At 52.8% G+C, this 13,139-nt stretch overlaps 1 protein-coding gene across 3 annotated transcripts in view; it reads right to left on the bottom strand.

Annotated features, from left to right (window-relative positions):
* Window positions 1–13,139, bottom strand: part of MEGF11 (multiple EGF like domains 11) — a 389,787-nt gene that overhangs the window by 10,584 nt on the left and 366,064 nt on the right. For 2 of the 3 annotated variants that reach the window (XM_029237750.1, XM_029237749.1), the window contains 9 exons: window positions 12,708–12,836; window positions 11,393–11,521; window positions 10,772–10,900; window positions 10,081–10,209; window positions 8,533–8,769; window positions 6,881–6,999; window positions 4,493–4,559; window positions 3,776–3,877; window positions 1,208–1,264 (listed from right to left, as the gene is read on the bottom strand). In XM_029237750.1, the coding sequence (XP_029093583.1) occupies window positions 1,208–1,264; window positions 3,776–3,877; window positions 4,493–4,559; window positions 6,881–6,999; window positions 8,533–8,769; window positions 10,081–10,209; window positions 10,772–10,900; window positions 11,393–11,521; window positions 12,708–12,836 (1,098 nt within the window). The remainder of the gene's footprint in view (window positions 1–1,207; window positions 1,265–3,775; window positions 3,878–4,492; window positions 4,560–6,880; window positions 7,000–8,532; window positions 8,770–10,080; window positions 10,210–10,771; window positions 10,901–11,392; window positions 11,522–12,707; window positions 12,837–13,139) is intronic. The other variant, XM_029237751.1, reaches the window with a different exon arrangement.

A 13,139-nucleotide genomic window follows, 5' to 3' on the forward strand; every position in this document is an offset into this window, starting at 1 on the left:
TTTTTTTTCCTCACCCCACTTCTAATAACCACCCCACCAAAGGTTGAAGACGACTAGCTCTCCTTGGTTAGGAAAGTGGTGTCTCAGGTGTACCTAAGTCTAAGTCTGAAAGACCAGAAGGGTAATCTGGGAAATCTGAGTCAGTCTAGACTTAGGGGTTTGTAAGTGTTAGGTGATATGCTACATAAGGATGCCCTGAGGCATTTGTCACAAAAGGTCCCACTCTAGATCTATGGCATCAGAATCTTGGGGAGTTGGGGGGTGAACATATGTATTTTTAACAAGCTTTCCAGGTGATTCTGGTACACAGCTGGGTTTAGGATATCCACTGGGATCGTTGCTGTAAGTCATATCTCTTTCAGTTTGGCTGAGACTCTTAAATAGTCCTCAGAGACAAAAGGACAACTCTATTACATTAGTATAACCCGTTACAATATGCAGAAACACTTCTGATCTGTGTTTTTTATTACTCAGGATAACCTTGTTAGATCATAGGACAGGCATACTTATCCCAACCTTGCAATTTGAGAAAACTGTGCCTTACTGGTGGTTGGTCATAGTTAATAAGTGACAATTTCAAAGCCACCTGTTTCACACATTTCTGTTATTTAAACCTAGGCCCTAAGCCTGGGGCAGGACCTGACCTTTCATATTTGGCTTCACCTGTATACTTCCTAGAAGGATGATCCAACTTGCAGTTCCCATGTGTTAGGGATTAGTCCTGGCTTCCCTCTTCTCTGGGGCAGAGATCTCGTGAGGGTGGAGTGCCGTACAATATTAACACTAGGTATTATTTTCATTCCTTGTGCCCCAGAAAGCCAGAAGGTGCAGGGTGGCATTCCTTACCAGCGCAATGACAGGAGGCCTCTGGGGCAGGTAGATTGACTTTATTTCAGATTTTATAATCAATTTAACTTGTACTAATTGGTTGGATAATGACGTTCTGCATTTCCGAAGACATTTAGTTGGCATCTATAAAAAACCCATAAGCGTTTCCTAAGCAGGTGCAACTGAAATCAAAAGATGAAATCATTATTATTATGATTGCTCCTCCTGGGCAGAGCTACCCAGCAGCCCCAAACATTTTTGGGGGGCGGGGTGGGGGAAGAGATGCGCAGTTTGTACCTGGTAGAACTGGCCATTTCAGATCTGCACTCTTTTTCTTGCTAAGCCCTTTCTAATGGGACGTCAGGATTAGATACTGTACCTTTGAAGCCTTTGTCCATAATGTATGTGTTCTGACGTCTATCCATTCCACAAGCACCTGCATAAAAACAGTAAAAGGAAAGAAAAATATAGGGGTGAATGAGGTTTACCTAGACTGCATGAGTTCTTTTTTTTTGTTTTTTTTCTTTCTCCCCTACCCAGAAAATAAATAGTTCTTTAGTGCTAGAAAATTATTCTGGGTTTAATCTACTCTAAATCATCTTGACCATACAGGAATTCTTTAAAAGCTCCTAAAGCATAAATGATGAGCTACAGCACCCCCTGGCGTATTTAGCACTACTGCTCTTTAACCTTCACTCTGAGGGGAATGTCTTCCAGGAGGTGATCAAAGGCAGTTCTGATGCCACCTACAGTCACTGTAGGTGAAGTTTCGGTCTCCAAAAGTATAGGATAAGGAATGAATCAGAACCAGTTCTTAGCTTGGGGGAAGGGTGTATGACATTCCCAGTCCCAGTTCTGTTGGACTTCGGAGAGGGGATGAAGAGTGTTTCTCACCTTGTAGCTCTGGTCTTCCCTCTCCCCTTCTGGATCCAAAGCTCGACTGAGGGGAGCCAGAGGGAGGTGAACAGGTAGCTGAGGTTCTTCATTGGTCATCTCTACAGATGTATAGTCATTCCCTTACATAGTCAGCTGGCTTAGTCCCCCTCCCCCTGCCCCACTTTTTTTGGGTGGACCATTTGCACATAATTGAGAGTTGTATTTGAACAATACTACCAGTGTTTTTCAGTCCCAAGGATTTCTTTTTTCCCTTTTGGCTGTCACAGTTTATCCTAGGCTCCCACAATGCATGGTTCTGAGCCCCAGCCAGAGGCAGGAAGGACACAAAGCTTCAGCGACCAAGCTCTGGTTCTTTGCTGCTGGTGATCCCAGAAAAGAAATTATGTGATACTTTAAATTTGGGACAGTGATGACTTGGGCTCACAAAGCCATTATTTTCAGCTTTTAACTGAGAATGCCATATCAGGCAAGGCATGCAGCAAGTGCTTACTAAAACACAGTTTGACTGCACTTGACTCTCCCCAGTTGTTGACACTGAAGACCAACCCATGGCTCTTTAGATACGTCCCCATACCTCTTCCATATAGATAGAGGTCCCTAGTTGAAATTGCAGGAGCCTACTCCTATCTCCCTTCCTTCCACACATTGCTCAGTGATAGAGCAGAATCAGATCCAAGTTTTTCTCAAGTTTGCTATTCTCCAAAGGGCCTGTAGGTACCTGTGCCCTTCAGAAGCATGACTGTAACAGTCTGTATCACTGGTGTCAGTTCAGCACTTTATTCTAGACCAGGGCTTCTTTTGCCCTCCCTGAGGGAGGGAGGCTAGGCTGTTAACTTTTTCCCTTTTTAGAGAACAGGAAACAGGCTCAAAGAAGGGCAGTGACTTGTCTGAGATCACACCGACAAGTGAGAAGTTGAGGTCTGCCCAGACCTCAGATGTTCTCAAGTATTCTCTCCCATTGGCCACCAGCCTGCCTCAGTGTAAGCGAAAAAATGACAGTGTGTGGTGGCTCTGGCTACAGTGGTTGAAGGGAGAAATCTGGGCTGAGCCCAGAGGATGCTCCCAAATGGAAAGAGGTGCAGGGTGGTGGTAGTGTGTGTGTCGGGGGGTTGTATTTGGTGGGGTTATTGAATGTCCTGAGCACTGCTTAGGGGGCTCACAGCCAGGAGCACAGCCTCCTGGGTATAAGCCCAGGGCATGTGAAGCCCATGCCTACTTAACAGGTAGATGGATTTAGAACCTTTGCTCTTCTTACTGCTACTGGCCTCAGAGACCTGCAGGGGCTGGTAGAGCTGCATTTCACTTGAGCTCTAGAAACCAGCTAGAGCCTGAATTCAGGCCCAGGTTGTCCAGTGTGCCATCTAGGGCAGGACTACTTTGTAGGGAGGCCAAGTTCTCTGTTTATTCATTGCACCTACTTCTATAACTCCTACCTCACATCCTCCCATAGCAGGACTGATTTTCCAAGTCTCTTTTTTGCATCTTTCCCAAGCTACCAGGTTTGAGCCTAATATATGAGCACAGAGGATGTTGGTTGACACATCCTGCCTCAAACTCTAGATCCCTACTGGACCACCCTACCCTATGATCTGGGAGAGCCAGTCTGGGGTCTCTCTCTGAGGGACATTGGGCTTTTTGGCCAGAGAACCAACTAACTCTCTGTCATTCACATCCACGGGCCCAAAGAATCCCAAAGATGTCACCATCTCCAAGTCACTTCTCAGTGGTTTTGGGTTGTATTCTGTGGTCTGCAGGGAGTGTGGTTATGTTGTGTTCCCTTCACCTAATACTACTTGCAGTTTGTCTATATCCACTGACCATGATAGGAGGAGAAGGGGTGACTGAGGGGATCCAGACAGGCTTCCTTCTTCAGAAAGGGAATTGGGCTTGTAGGTTAATTATGTCGGAGGGAAGGGGCTCAGCAGGGAGAGTTCTGGGACCATGGGGGTAAGTTAAAGGATAGGAGTGGGGGTTAGGGTAGGTGCTGGGTCTGGTCTGGTATGACAACCTCAGGGGTCCAGGGGATAGAGGGTAGGGCTGGGAGTCTAACCTGGTGAGTGTAGCTCAGCGGGGCGGCTGAGGTGTCTAAGTTCAATGTAGAAGTCCTCGGGCGGGTACCTGGCCTCCAGGGCACTGATCTGGAAATGGGAGTCTAGTGAGAGGATGACAGGGAGGAGCCATTATTCCCAGGGCCCTGGTATGGCAGGCGTTGGGGGATGAGGGTCAGGGTGGGGCAGGTTGGAAGGAATTAGGGCTTCCATGTGTAGCATCCAAAGGCGCTAGAGCCAGCAGGGCCAGAGGGATTTGCTAGAGCTGAGGCCACTGGCCTTGCTACCCCTCACTCCCCGCCCGCACCCCCATAGGAATTGGTGTCTGCCAGGGCAGTGGGAATAAGCCCTTGAAAGGGGCACCTTGGTAGGGCCTGGCTCAGGCAGGGGTCCCTTTCCCAGATGGTGAGTGCATCTTTTGCTTCCAACCTGAATCCCCACATCTGGGCCCTAGCTTTCTCCCTTGTGGTCCCTGGGTCATAGCCACTCTCTCCCTATCCCCTAACATAGGAATGAAAGGGGTCTTGGACTTCATTTGCTTATAAGAGCTGAAATAGGCGCTTGGGTTTCCTCCCCACACCCCTTCACCCTGGGGGAAACCATGCTTAAGACTTACCTACTAACTCTCCCAGGAAGCTGGGATGGGCCCCTGTCAATATGGGAGAAGGAGAAGAAGGTGGGATGTGATGGCAGGGGCCCAGACTCAAACCACTACTGACCTAACACGTTCACATAGCTGTAGGGGGTCCAGCCTGCCACGTCTCTGTCAAGGGACTTGTTACTGAGCTGTTTGGAAAGTAGGAGAGCGAGTTACTATCTAGTGCCCTTGAGATGCTCCTGCCCAGCCTTTGCTTTTGCCCACCCTCGTGCACCCACCCCTGTGATGACCCTGACCCACGTAGGTGCTAGGTCGTTGAGGGAAAGGGAGAGTTAGGTGTTCTATGATAGGCCACCGTGGTGTGGCTGAGGCCAGTGGGAACAGAACATATACCCCCATCTAAGCAGTCTGGCTGAAGCTGTAAGGCTCTTGGGCCCCTGGGACAAAGGGGAGCAAAGGGCAGGGCCTCTTGAGAGCCAAGAACTGGCCTGAGCCAAGCTGGCCCTGACAGGGAAAGCAGGTCAGCTGGATGGGGCTGAGCTGCAGGAGAAAGGGGTGTTGGCAGCGTCTCGGCTGCAACACGAGGCCATCTCCAGCACAGAGCCGGGTGCTGAGGCTGCCTGCAACATCACTTGTCACCTCTGCCACCTGACCTGGGCTGAGTGTGAGAATCTTCCTTTCACGTGACCAAGAAAGCTTCAGGGTGGGTTGGCCTTATGGCGCAACCCTTCCTCTTCCTGCGATCTCACAGCTGCCCTTCATATGAGGCAAGGATGGTTGTTCTTATTTCACAGCTGGGGACCTGAGTCCTGCTTGTGGGCCCCGCTCATGGTCACACACACAGGCAGTGACAGAGCTGGGTCTACAACTCAGGTCTCAGCTCCCAGACCCATGTCCTTTCCATGTCATCACAGCTGCCTGCCCTTGCTAAAAATTTGCCAGGCTGAGGGGTCCCTGACCATACAGAACTACTTTGGGCCCCTGGGGTGAAATGAGCCAGAGGGTCACCAAGTGGGCTACTCTGTAGTAACTCCACCCACCGCCTTACTGAGTGACAGAGGGTGGCTGGTGCTTCCCTGTCAGCGTGAGACCAAGAATGACATGGCCACAAGGGACTTTGTCTCACACCCCTGGCGTCTGTCTCTCACCCCTGGCATCCTTTGCCTCTAACCTGCTGTAGCCTTGATAATGTGGCTCTAGTTAATCAAGGACCTCCTGCTGGGAAGCTCCTGGATTCCCTTCCCTTGGCTCCTCAGATCAGCCTAAAGCTGTGAAGCTGGGTGTGGGGCTGACGGCCACAGGCTTTGCATACAGACCTCGAGGTACCCCTGCTTGCAGCACTGCCAGTCTATTGGAAAACTGAGGCTGAGAGCCCCTGAAGAGGGCCTTTGGGTGCTGGCTTGACAGGGGTGGCTCCTGGGGCTATATGGAGTCTGTGTCATTGTTGCTAGGGGGCTCAGGGTGCATTGCTACCAGGGCTGTGGCAGCAGCCATGGTCCGTGGACTGGTGGACATTTTCCGTGGGGCAGATGGGGAGAAAGGATCCCTAGAGCTCTATAAGGCACAGACCTGGAGGATGAAAACTGCTCCTGGCCATGTTCCTGGCCCAAGATGGGGTTTTGCCACCCAGCCCCCCATGGTCCTGCCATAGTGTGTGTGTGTGCACGCAGGTATGCAGCATGAGCCCGTTGACCTTGTGGTCCTTGGGGCTGTCCCTCATTTCTGAACCTCTCATCTGCCCACTATGGATCCTGGCACACCAGGGGGTGCTCACTACACATGTGTGCTGAGACATCCTTGCCCAAGGGCCTGTGATTGTACGAGGACGTCTTGCCATCAGCCAGTGTTATGCTGGGAGCTGTGAGGAAAGGCCCTGTCCAGGGTGGTACACACCTGACCTTGAAGGCCTGCAGGACTCACTGTTAATGGGAACACTTGGCTGTGGCTGATGTTTGGGTTCCATGTCCCTTGTGATGGTTCTGATAGCAACAAATGGTTGTGGGTGTGTACTGATAACATGTAGTATGTAAGGTGGTACCTAAGTAATAGTAGTTACTCTATAATGTGCTGGCTGCACACATGGTGCTGGTAACATACTGTGGTGGTTAATTCTGTAGTGTTTTGATTATATGTGTTAACATGAGGCAAAAGTGGTTACATGGTTATGTGTGACAAGGCTACACATGATTACTTGATGATCACATGACTTGGTACCCACCGGTTACACACAGGGTATGGGAGTGTATGTTATATCGAGTGATGCTGTGAGTTGGTTACATGTGACGTGTCCTGGGTACATGGCACTTGTTGGCTCCATATAACCTGGTGGCTTCCTCTTACGTGCTTCACAGAGTGTTTACATGGGATCACAGGGCAATGTGTATTGTATTGACAGTTGGTTCCATACAGACCCTGGGCGGGGTGGTGGTGGTGCAGTTTCTTCCCAGGCAGAGGTGAGGGCTCAGTGCGTAGAAAGCGGATGGGGGCTGGGGAGTTAGGGGCCCGGTACCTTGGTGGGGCTGTTCCTGTCCAGAGTGCTGGCCTGGTTGGTGTTAGGCCCCCCGCACGCCAGTGCGTGGTAGCTGGAATTGGAAAAGCACTGGGCATGGCTGCTACTTTGAGACAAATCTGGGAAGAGAACAAGGTGCCACATGCCATCACATCCCTGGCCCTGGCATGAGACACCCCTAAACTAATGCTTGGGCTGGGCTGCCTTGAAAGTGCTCTGCAAAGAGAGACAGTCAAGTCTCCCAGCCCCCAAGCTTCCTGGCATCTACTACTCCCCTAGAAATGTGTAGAGCCTGATTTGCCCCTTTCCTTGCGGTGGCCCTCCTTGCAGCTTGCAGGTTGCAGGTTAGGCTTGCCAGTGTGGAGGGTGGCACCAGCGTGAGAAGCGTTAATTTGACAGTCTCAGATATCCCTGAGTCACTATGTAGGGCTATGCTGACCCTCCCCTGCCTCCCCCAGGGTCAGATCCCAGTAGTGAGGCTGTAAAGAGAACCCCACTTCTCCTGACCTTAGCCTTGCCCTCCTGCAGATTCCAGTGGAATGGCATGGGAAAACCTAGCCAACCTTGCTTACTATAGTCATAGAAGAAAATCCCCAAATCCTCCCTATGAGCTTTGGGATTTCATCAGGGGATATCTACTTTGGCTGAAACCCAGGGCAGCATGTAGGCCAGGAACTCCCTCAAGGTAGGGTCTGCACCTGGGCCGCTTCTGGCTCTCCTGCAGCGCCTAGCATGGAGCTGGGCAAATGGTAGGCAATGGAATTAGCAGGATTGACATGTCAGCAGGCCGACATGATCTTGGTTTTCTAAGTAAGTCCAAGGTCCAGGAGGCTGCAGGTCAGCCATGAGCTATGGAGACAGCTGGAGAGAGCTGTCATCCTTGTGCATACCCTGACAGGCCTACCCTCCTGTGGCTCAGGGCTGTGGGCAATTTTAGAGCATTTTGACCTCTTCTCTTTAATGAAATATGAAGCAAAAAGCTGTTCTTATTTCTAAGGCAGCAGTCCAGACTCCCAGATAAATGCCTGCTGGAGTTGTTACCCCATTTGTGAACAGACTGGGTTCCAGCAGGCCTGATTCGAGGGACATTGCCCAGACTTTCAGACTTCGCCACGTCCGGCCCCGTCCCCTTCCACTGTATAAATAGGGCCCTCCTAACTCTGGGAACTGGGAGGGAGGGGTGCTCTGAGGCCTTCACCAAGGAAACAAAAATGGGACAGGGCTTGGACATTGGGCCCCACGGCTGGTTTCCTGAGGTGGCACAGGCTGGGGAGAGGTTCCCCTGGAGCATTTAGGAAATTTACTGCTTAGTGTGGGTGCTCTTGTGGCTAAAGCCCAGGGAGGAGGAGGGGAAGCTCTGGGGAAATGGAGGAAGGCTCCTAACCGTAGCTGTTCAGAGTGGGCACCCTGGAAATGACACCCCCTGGGAGCCCCATCTACCTTTCCCAAGTGAGCTCCAGCTCCTCGCCTCCATTATCTCTGCAGGGGAGCCTGAGCATCCAGCCCCAGCAGACAACTCTGCAGGCACGACCACCCACCTTCAGCGGTAAACCTCGGTGTCCCCAAGAATACCGTGTGGCTCCTCTTGGGTCCTGTGTGTGTGTATTCGGGGGCGGGGCGCGGGAGGGAGCTGCTGGGGGCATAGCCCTTACCTGAGAGGGAGTAGTCAGTGCTGGTCATCCTCATGGCAGGTGTGTAGGAGACGCGGGGAGCCAGGTCTCGGCCCTTCTCTTTCTGCCGCCGCCGGTGCCAGGCGAACAGGCCCAGCAGCACCACAATGAGGAACAACAGGAGGACGATGCCTGTGACAGCACCCACCGAGTGCCGCTCTGCACCCAGTGCTGGGCTGATCTTGGTGTAGGGATTTAGCTCCTCCATCATGAGGGCAGCTGCGGGCAGAGGGAGGGGCTGAGCCTGGGGCAGGCCTGCTTGCTCTTCAGATCTCCTCAGCCTGGGGCCTAGACTCCTAAGATTAGGAGACCCGGGTGCTGGTCTTGGCCTTATTCTTCAATCCCTTCAACCTCACGTGTCTGTCTTCAACTGTCTACAAAGGGTAGCGTCCCAGGGTCGTGACAGGGAGCAAATGTGATCATAGGTGGGAACCAAAATAATGGATGTTTACTGAGTGTTTTACTCTGTTCTGAAAATGAGTTACAGATATTAACTCATTTGATCTTCCCAGCAGCCCTATAAAAAGCTGTTTATAAGTCCTATAAGAAATAGACTAATTATTTCCCTTTCACAGATGAAGAAACCGAGTCACCAAAAGGTTAGGTAATTTGCCCAAGATCACACAACCAGTAACTGGTAGAGTGGGTTTCTCAGGAGTCAGGAAAAACTGGACTCAGCCCCCTCCCTGTCTACCAACTGTGTGACTCAGAATCCTCAGTTTGCTCATTTGTAACATGGGGACAGCAATCCCACTGTGAGCACTAATGAGAGACTGACAATGAAAGCTGTGAGTGCTGTACCAGTGTGCCCAGGATTGCTGCTCCTAAAACCCCTCTTGATGATATATGTGTGGGCTGTCCCTCATCCCCCGTCAGAATGCAGTGGAAATGTCTTTTGGCCCCTTTTCTGTACTGTGGACGCTTGGGTGCCCATTCTCATCCCTATCTCCTACAGCCAACAGCAAAAACCATTTATCGAATGCTCACTTGATGTGCCAGGCACTGTGCTGAGTCCTTTACTCACATTATCTTAACTTGGTCTTCACAACAGCACTATGCGGTCTTGTCTGACTATAGACCTGGAGCCAAGGTTGAGCCCCTTTGGGCTCCTTGGCTCTCCGCAGAACCTTGTGTCTTTCCACATGTGGAGTAACAGACCCAGCAAAAGGAAATGACCGGCCCAAGGACACCTAGCAGGTAATGGCAGATCTTCCGACTCGGTCTGCTGACCCTTCCACAGCACTGGCTTGCCGTCATCCTTCCTTGGCTCACCAAACTTGCCAAGGATGAGCAGAGGGAAGTGGTGCCTGAGAGGCCGCCTTCTCCATCTGCCTCTCCAGTGCCTGGAGCCTCCCCCTCCTCAGGGCCCCCCCCCCATTCCACTCCCACTCTCCTCCCAATGTGAATAAAAGGAAGTCACAGAGTGTCCTTATAAAATTCAGTCAGTCCCATTGGCTACTCCCTAGAGCCTGCCCCATGGGGCCCTTTCTATAGCCCCCTTCCCCGGGGACTCTGCCACCTGTGTATTACCTTGGTCACACCTGATCCCTTTGAATCCAGAGCTGCAATAGCAGGTGCCTGTGACATGGTCACAGGTGGCATTGTTCATGCACTCACATAGCTGCTGACACCCATAGCCAAAGGTTCCTGGGGCACATCCTGTGTAGCATGAAGAGAATCGGAGTCGACCGTGAGGTACGCCCACTCTCCACCCCTCCCATCCCTTATGTGGGCAGCTGTGAGGATTAGTTCTGCCTCACAGAGCGAAGCCTCTTTCTCTGTAGCTCCTGATGTGCTTTGGTTTGCTACTTGGGGCTAGACAGAACACCTATAACCCTGAGTGGGGGAACACCCACCCCTACCTCCTCCTCACCTGGTCTATATTTACACAGCATCTTCCGTGTGTCAGGCCCTGAGCCGGGTGCCACGGGGGCTTCAAAGATCAATCAAACAAGATCTGTCTCCCTCTACTCTCGCTAAGCTCCTCCCCCAGCAAAGTCTCTGCTCTGCCTCCACATGCCCCATCCCCACCCCCACTGAAGGAAGAAACTCTTAAGCCAACGTAGGCCCAACCTTCAGGTTTTCTCCTTGGGAGTTGCTCCAAAAGTCAAGGGAGCAGGCGGTGCAGGGCCCTGATGGGTGGACCTCAAAGGGGGAGGCTTCCCCTGCAGGAGGCTGAGGCCTGGCATTGACACCAGGGTCAGGGGTCGGGACAGCTTACTCTGCTCACAGTGTCGCCCGGTGAAGCCCGTGCGGCAGGTACACTTGCCGCTGATGTGGTCACAGCTGGCACCATTCTGACACTGGCACACATGCCCGCAGTCCTTCCCATAAAACGCTGCTGGGCAGCCTGAAGAGAAACAGGGCGGGGGCAACTGCTGAGGTGCAGTTGGGACCAAACCTGCCTCCTGCCCCTTCTTTCTCTGAGCATGGGGTGAGGACTAGCGACACCCTGCACGCTCCACGCTCGGAACCCTCACGCTGAAGAGGCAGGGAGTCCTTTGGACAAGGGTACCTTGGAACCAGAGGCCAGGCTGATGTCTCTTTGCTGTGCAACCACAGGCTGCTCCTCCTCACGCTGGGCCCCCTGTCCAAGGAGGGTCTGGTCTTGGTGATTGCTGGGGTACCCGATAGCCCTGGCCTTCCAGGACTTTGGGCGCCTCAACCCCCTGAGTCCGGCCAGACTCTTCAACCCCAGGGGTGGGTGGTGGGGGTGGATAGCTCCGAGCCCTGGGGCCTGCCTCCTCCCTCCCTCCACTGCATGTCCAGACGATGCCCACGGCAGCCAGCAGGCCGCAGCATGGGATTCCAAATGGCTGGGAGGCTGGGAGGCGGGGCTTACGCTGCGTGCAGAAGAGTCCGGTCCAACCAGGGGTGCAGTGGCAGGCCCCATCCTCGGCGCTACAGCTCGCCCCGTTGTGGCAGCTGCATGTGTGGAAGCAGGCGGGGCCCCAGAACCCAGGTGGGCAAGCTGGGCGTGGGTGGGATGCCGAGGGTGAGGGCCAGTCAGAGAGGGGCAGACGGAGAGGGAGGGAGAGGGAGGGAGAGGAAGGGGGAGTGCATGTCAGCCAGGATGCCCCCGGGTGGCATTTCCTGGCTTTCATGGGGCTTAACCACTGTTCCCAGAATTCCTCCACTCACCTCTTGACCCAATCACCCAGGATTCCCATTAAGCCCGGATTCTCTGCCCACCCTCCCAGTTCTGAGGGCTTCTGAACCTTCCCTCTTAGGGGAATGACTGTGATTTGGAGCGTGTGGTAAACTGTAAACACTGCGGTTTACGGTGTGAATACTGTGTGTACTAACCTTCCCATGAGGATGGGGTGGGGTGGGGTGGGGACTTTCCCAGGGTAGGGACTTATTTCTTCTCAGGGAGCTAATGAGCTCCCGGAGGATAGCAGGGGTGTCTCCTCCATCAGAATGGAAATGCCTTCAGACCAGTTTTTTTGTTTGTTTTGGCCACTGCCTGGCATGCAGGATCCTAGTTCCCTGAGCAGAGATCAAACCCTTGCCCCCTGCAGTGGAAGTGCAGCATCTTAACCACTAGACCACCAGGGAAGTCCTGGGCCAGGGCATCTTAACTGGGACCGTCCTAGGGGTACTGGCTGGGTCTCACCCATCAGCTAAGGACTCCACAGGGCAGAGGCTGAGTCTCTGCCTTTAGATTGGGGGTCCTTGTTACCTCTGTATCAGATTGGGTTCACCTTATAGGAACAGCCCCTACAATGTTCTGCCCAGGCCTATGATGCCCAGGACATCAGTCACATGAGCCACCCAGAGGACACCCTTGTGAGGCAACTGCCCGGGCCTCCCCTCACTTCCCTACTCCCTCTTCCCATCCAAACTTAGGGGCTACTCCTTGATCAGATGCTAGGAGTATTAATACTCAGCGTTCATAGTATTAATGATATTACCAATAACGCCCATATCTTTAATACTAACAGTTAATAATGCTAGTGATCAATCCTAGTACTTCATCACGTTAGCTATAGAGACTATATGGGACTCAGGTGGACATTCCTATCTGCAGGAGATTTCAGCCCTGGGAGGTAGAAGCACCAGGGGCAGAGAGGTTCTGGGCAGGGAGTGGGTGTTTCTGGGCCTGACCATGGTCGCGGGCATTCCGGGGGGAGCATTCCCAGAGGGCAGCAGCTTACCCTGTGAGCAGTCCTTGCCAATCCATCCAGGGAAGCACTGACAGGAGCCATCGATGGGGCTGCAGGTCCCGTTGTTGGCACAGGAGCAGAGCTGGGCACAGTCCTGCCCAAAGTGCCCTCCAGCACACACTGTGGGCACAGGACAGCCTGGCACCTGCCCTCCCACTTGTACTCCTCAGACCACCACCCACAGCTACACCCCCAGAAGTTCCCAGGCCACAGCCATGGCCACCTGGGGTCACGGATCTGGGTGGGAACTGCCCACCTCAGCACCCCCATCACCCTTCTCCATTTCCACATCAATGAGTTCCCCCTCTTGTGTCCACAGCTGCATTCTTCGGGAGCCTCTAGTAATGATTCCCTCTGACAGGAACGAACTGAGGCCCATAGGGGTAGAATCACTTGACTTAGGTCTCACAGACAGAAGTGGTG

The sequence above is a fragment of the Monodon monoceros genome, unplaced genomic scaffold (genome assembly GCF_005190385.1).
Source record: "Monodon monoceros isolate NGI ecotype Baffin Bay Population unplaced genomic scaffold, NGI_Narwhal_1 Super_Scaffold_21, whole genome shotgun sequence".
NCBI classification, from domain to species: domain Eukaryota; kingdom Metazoa; phylum Chordata; class Mammalia; order Artiodactyla; family Monodontidae; genus Monodon; species Monodon monoceros.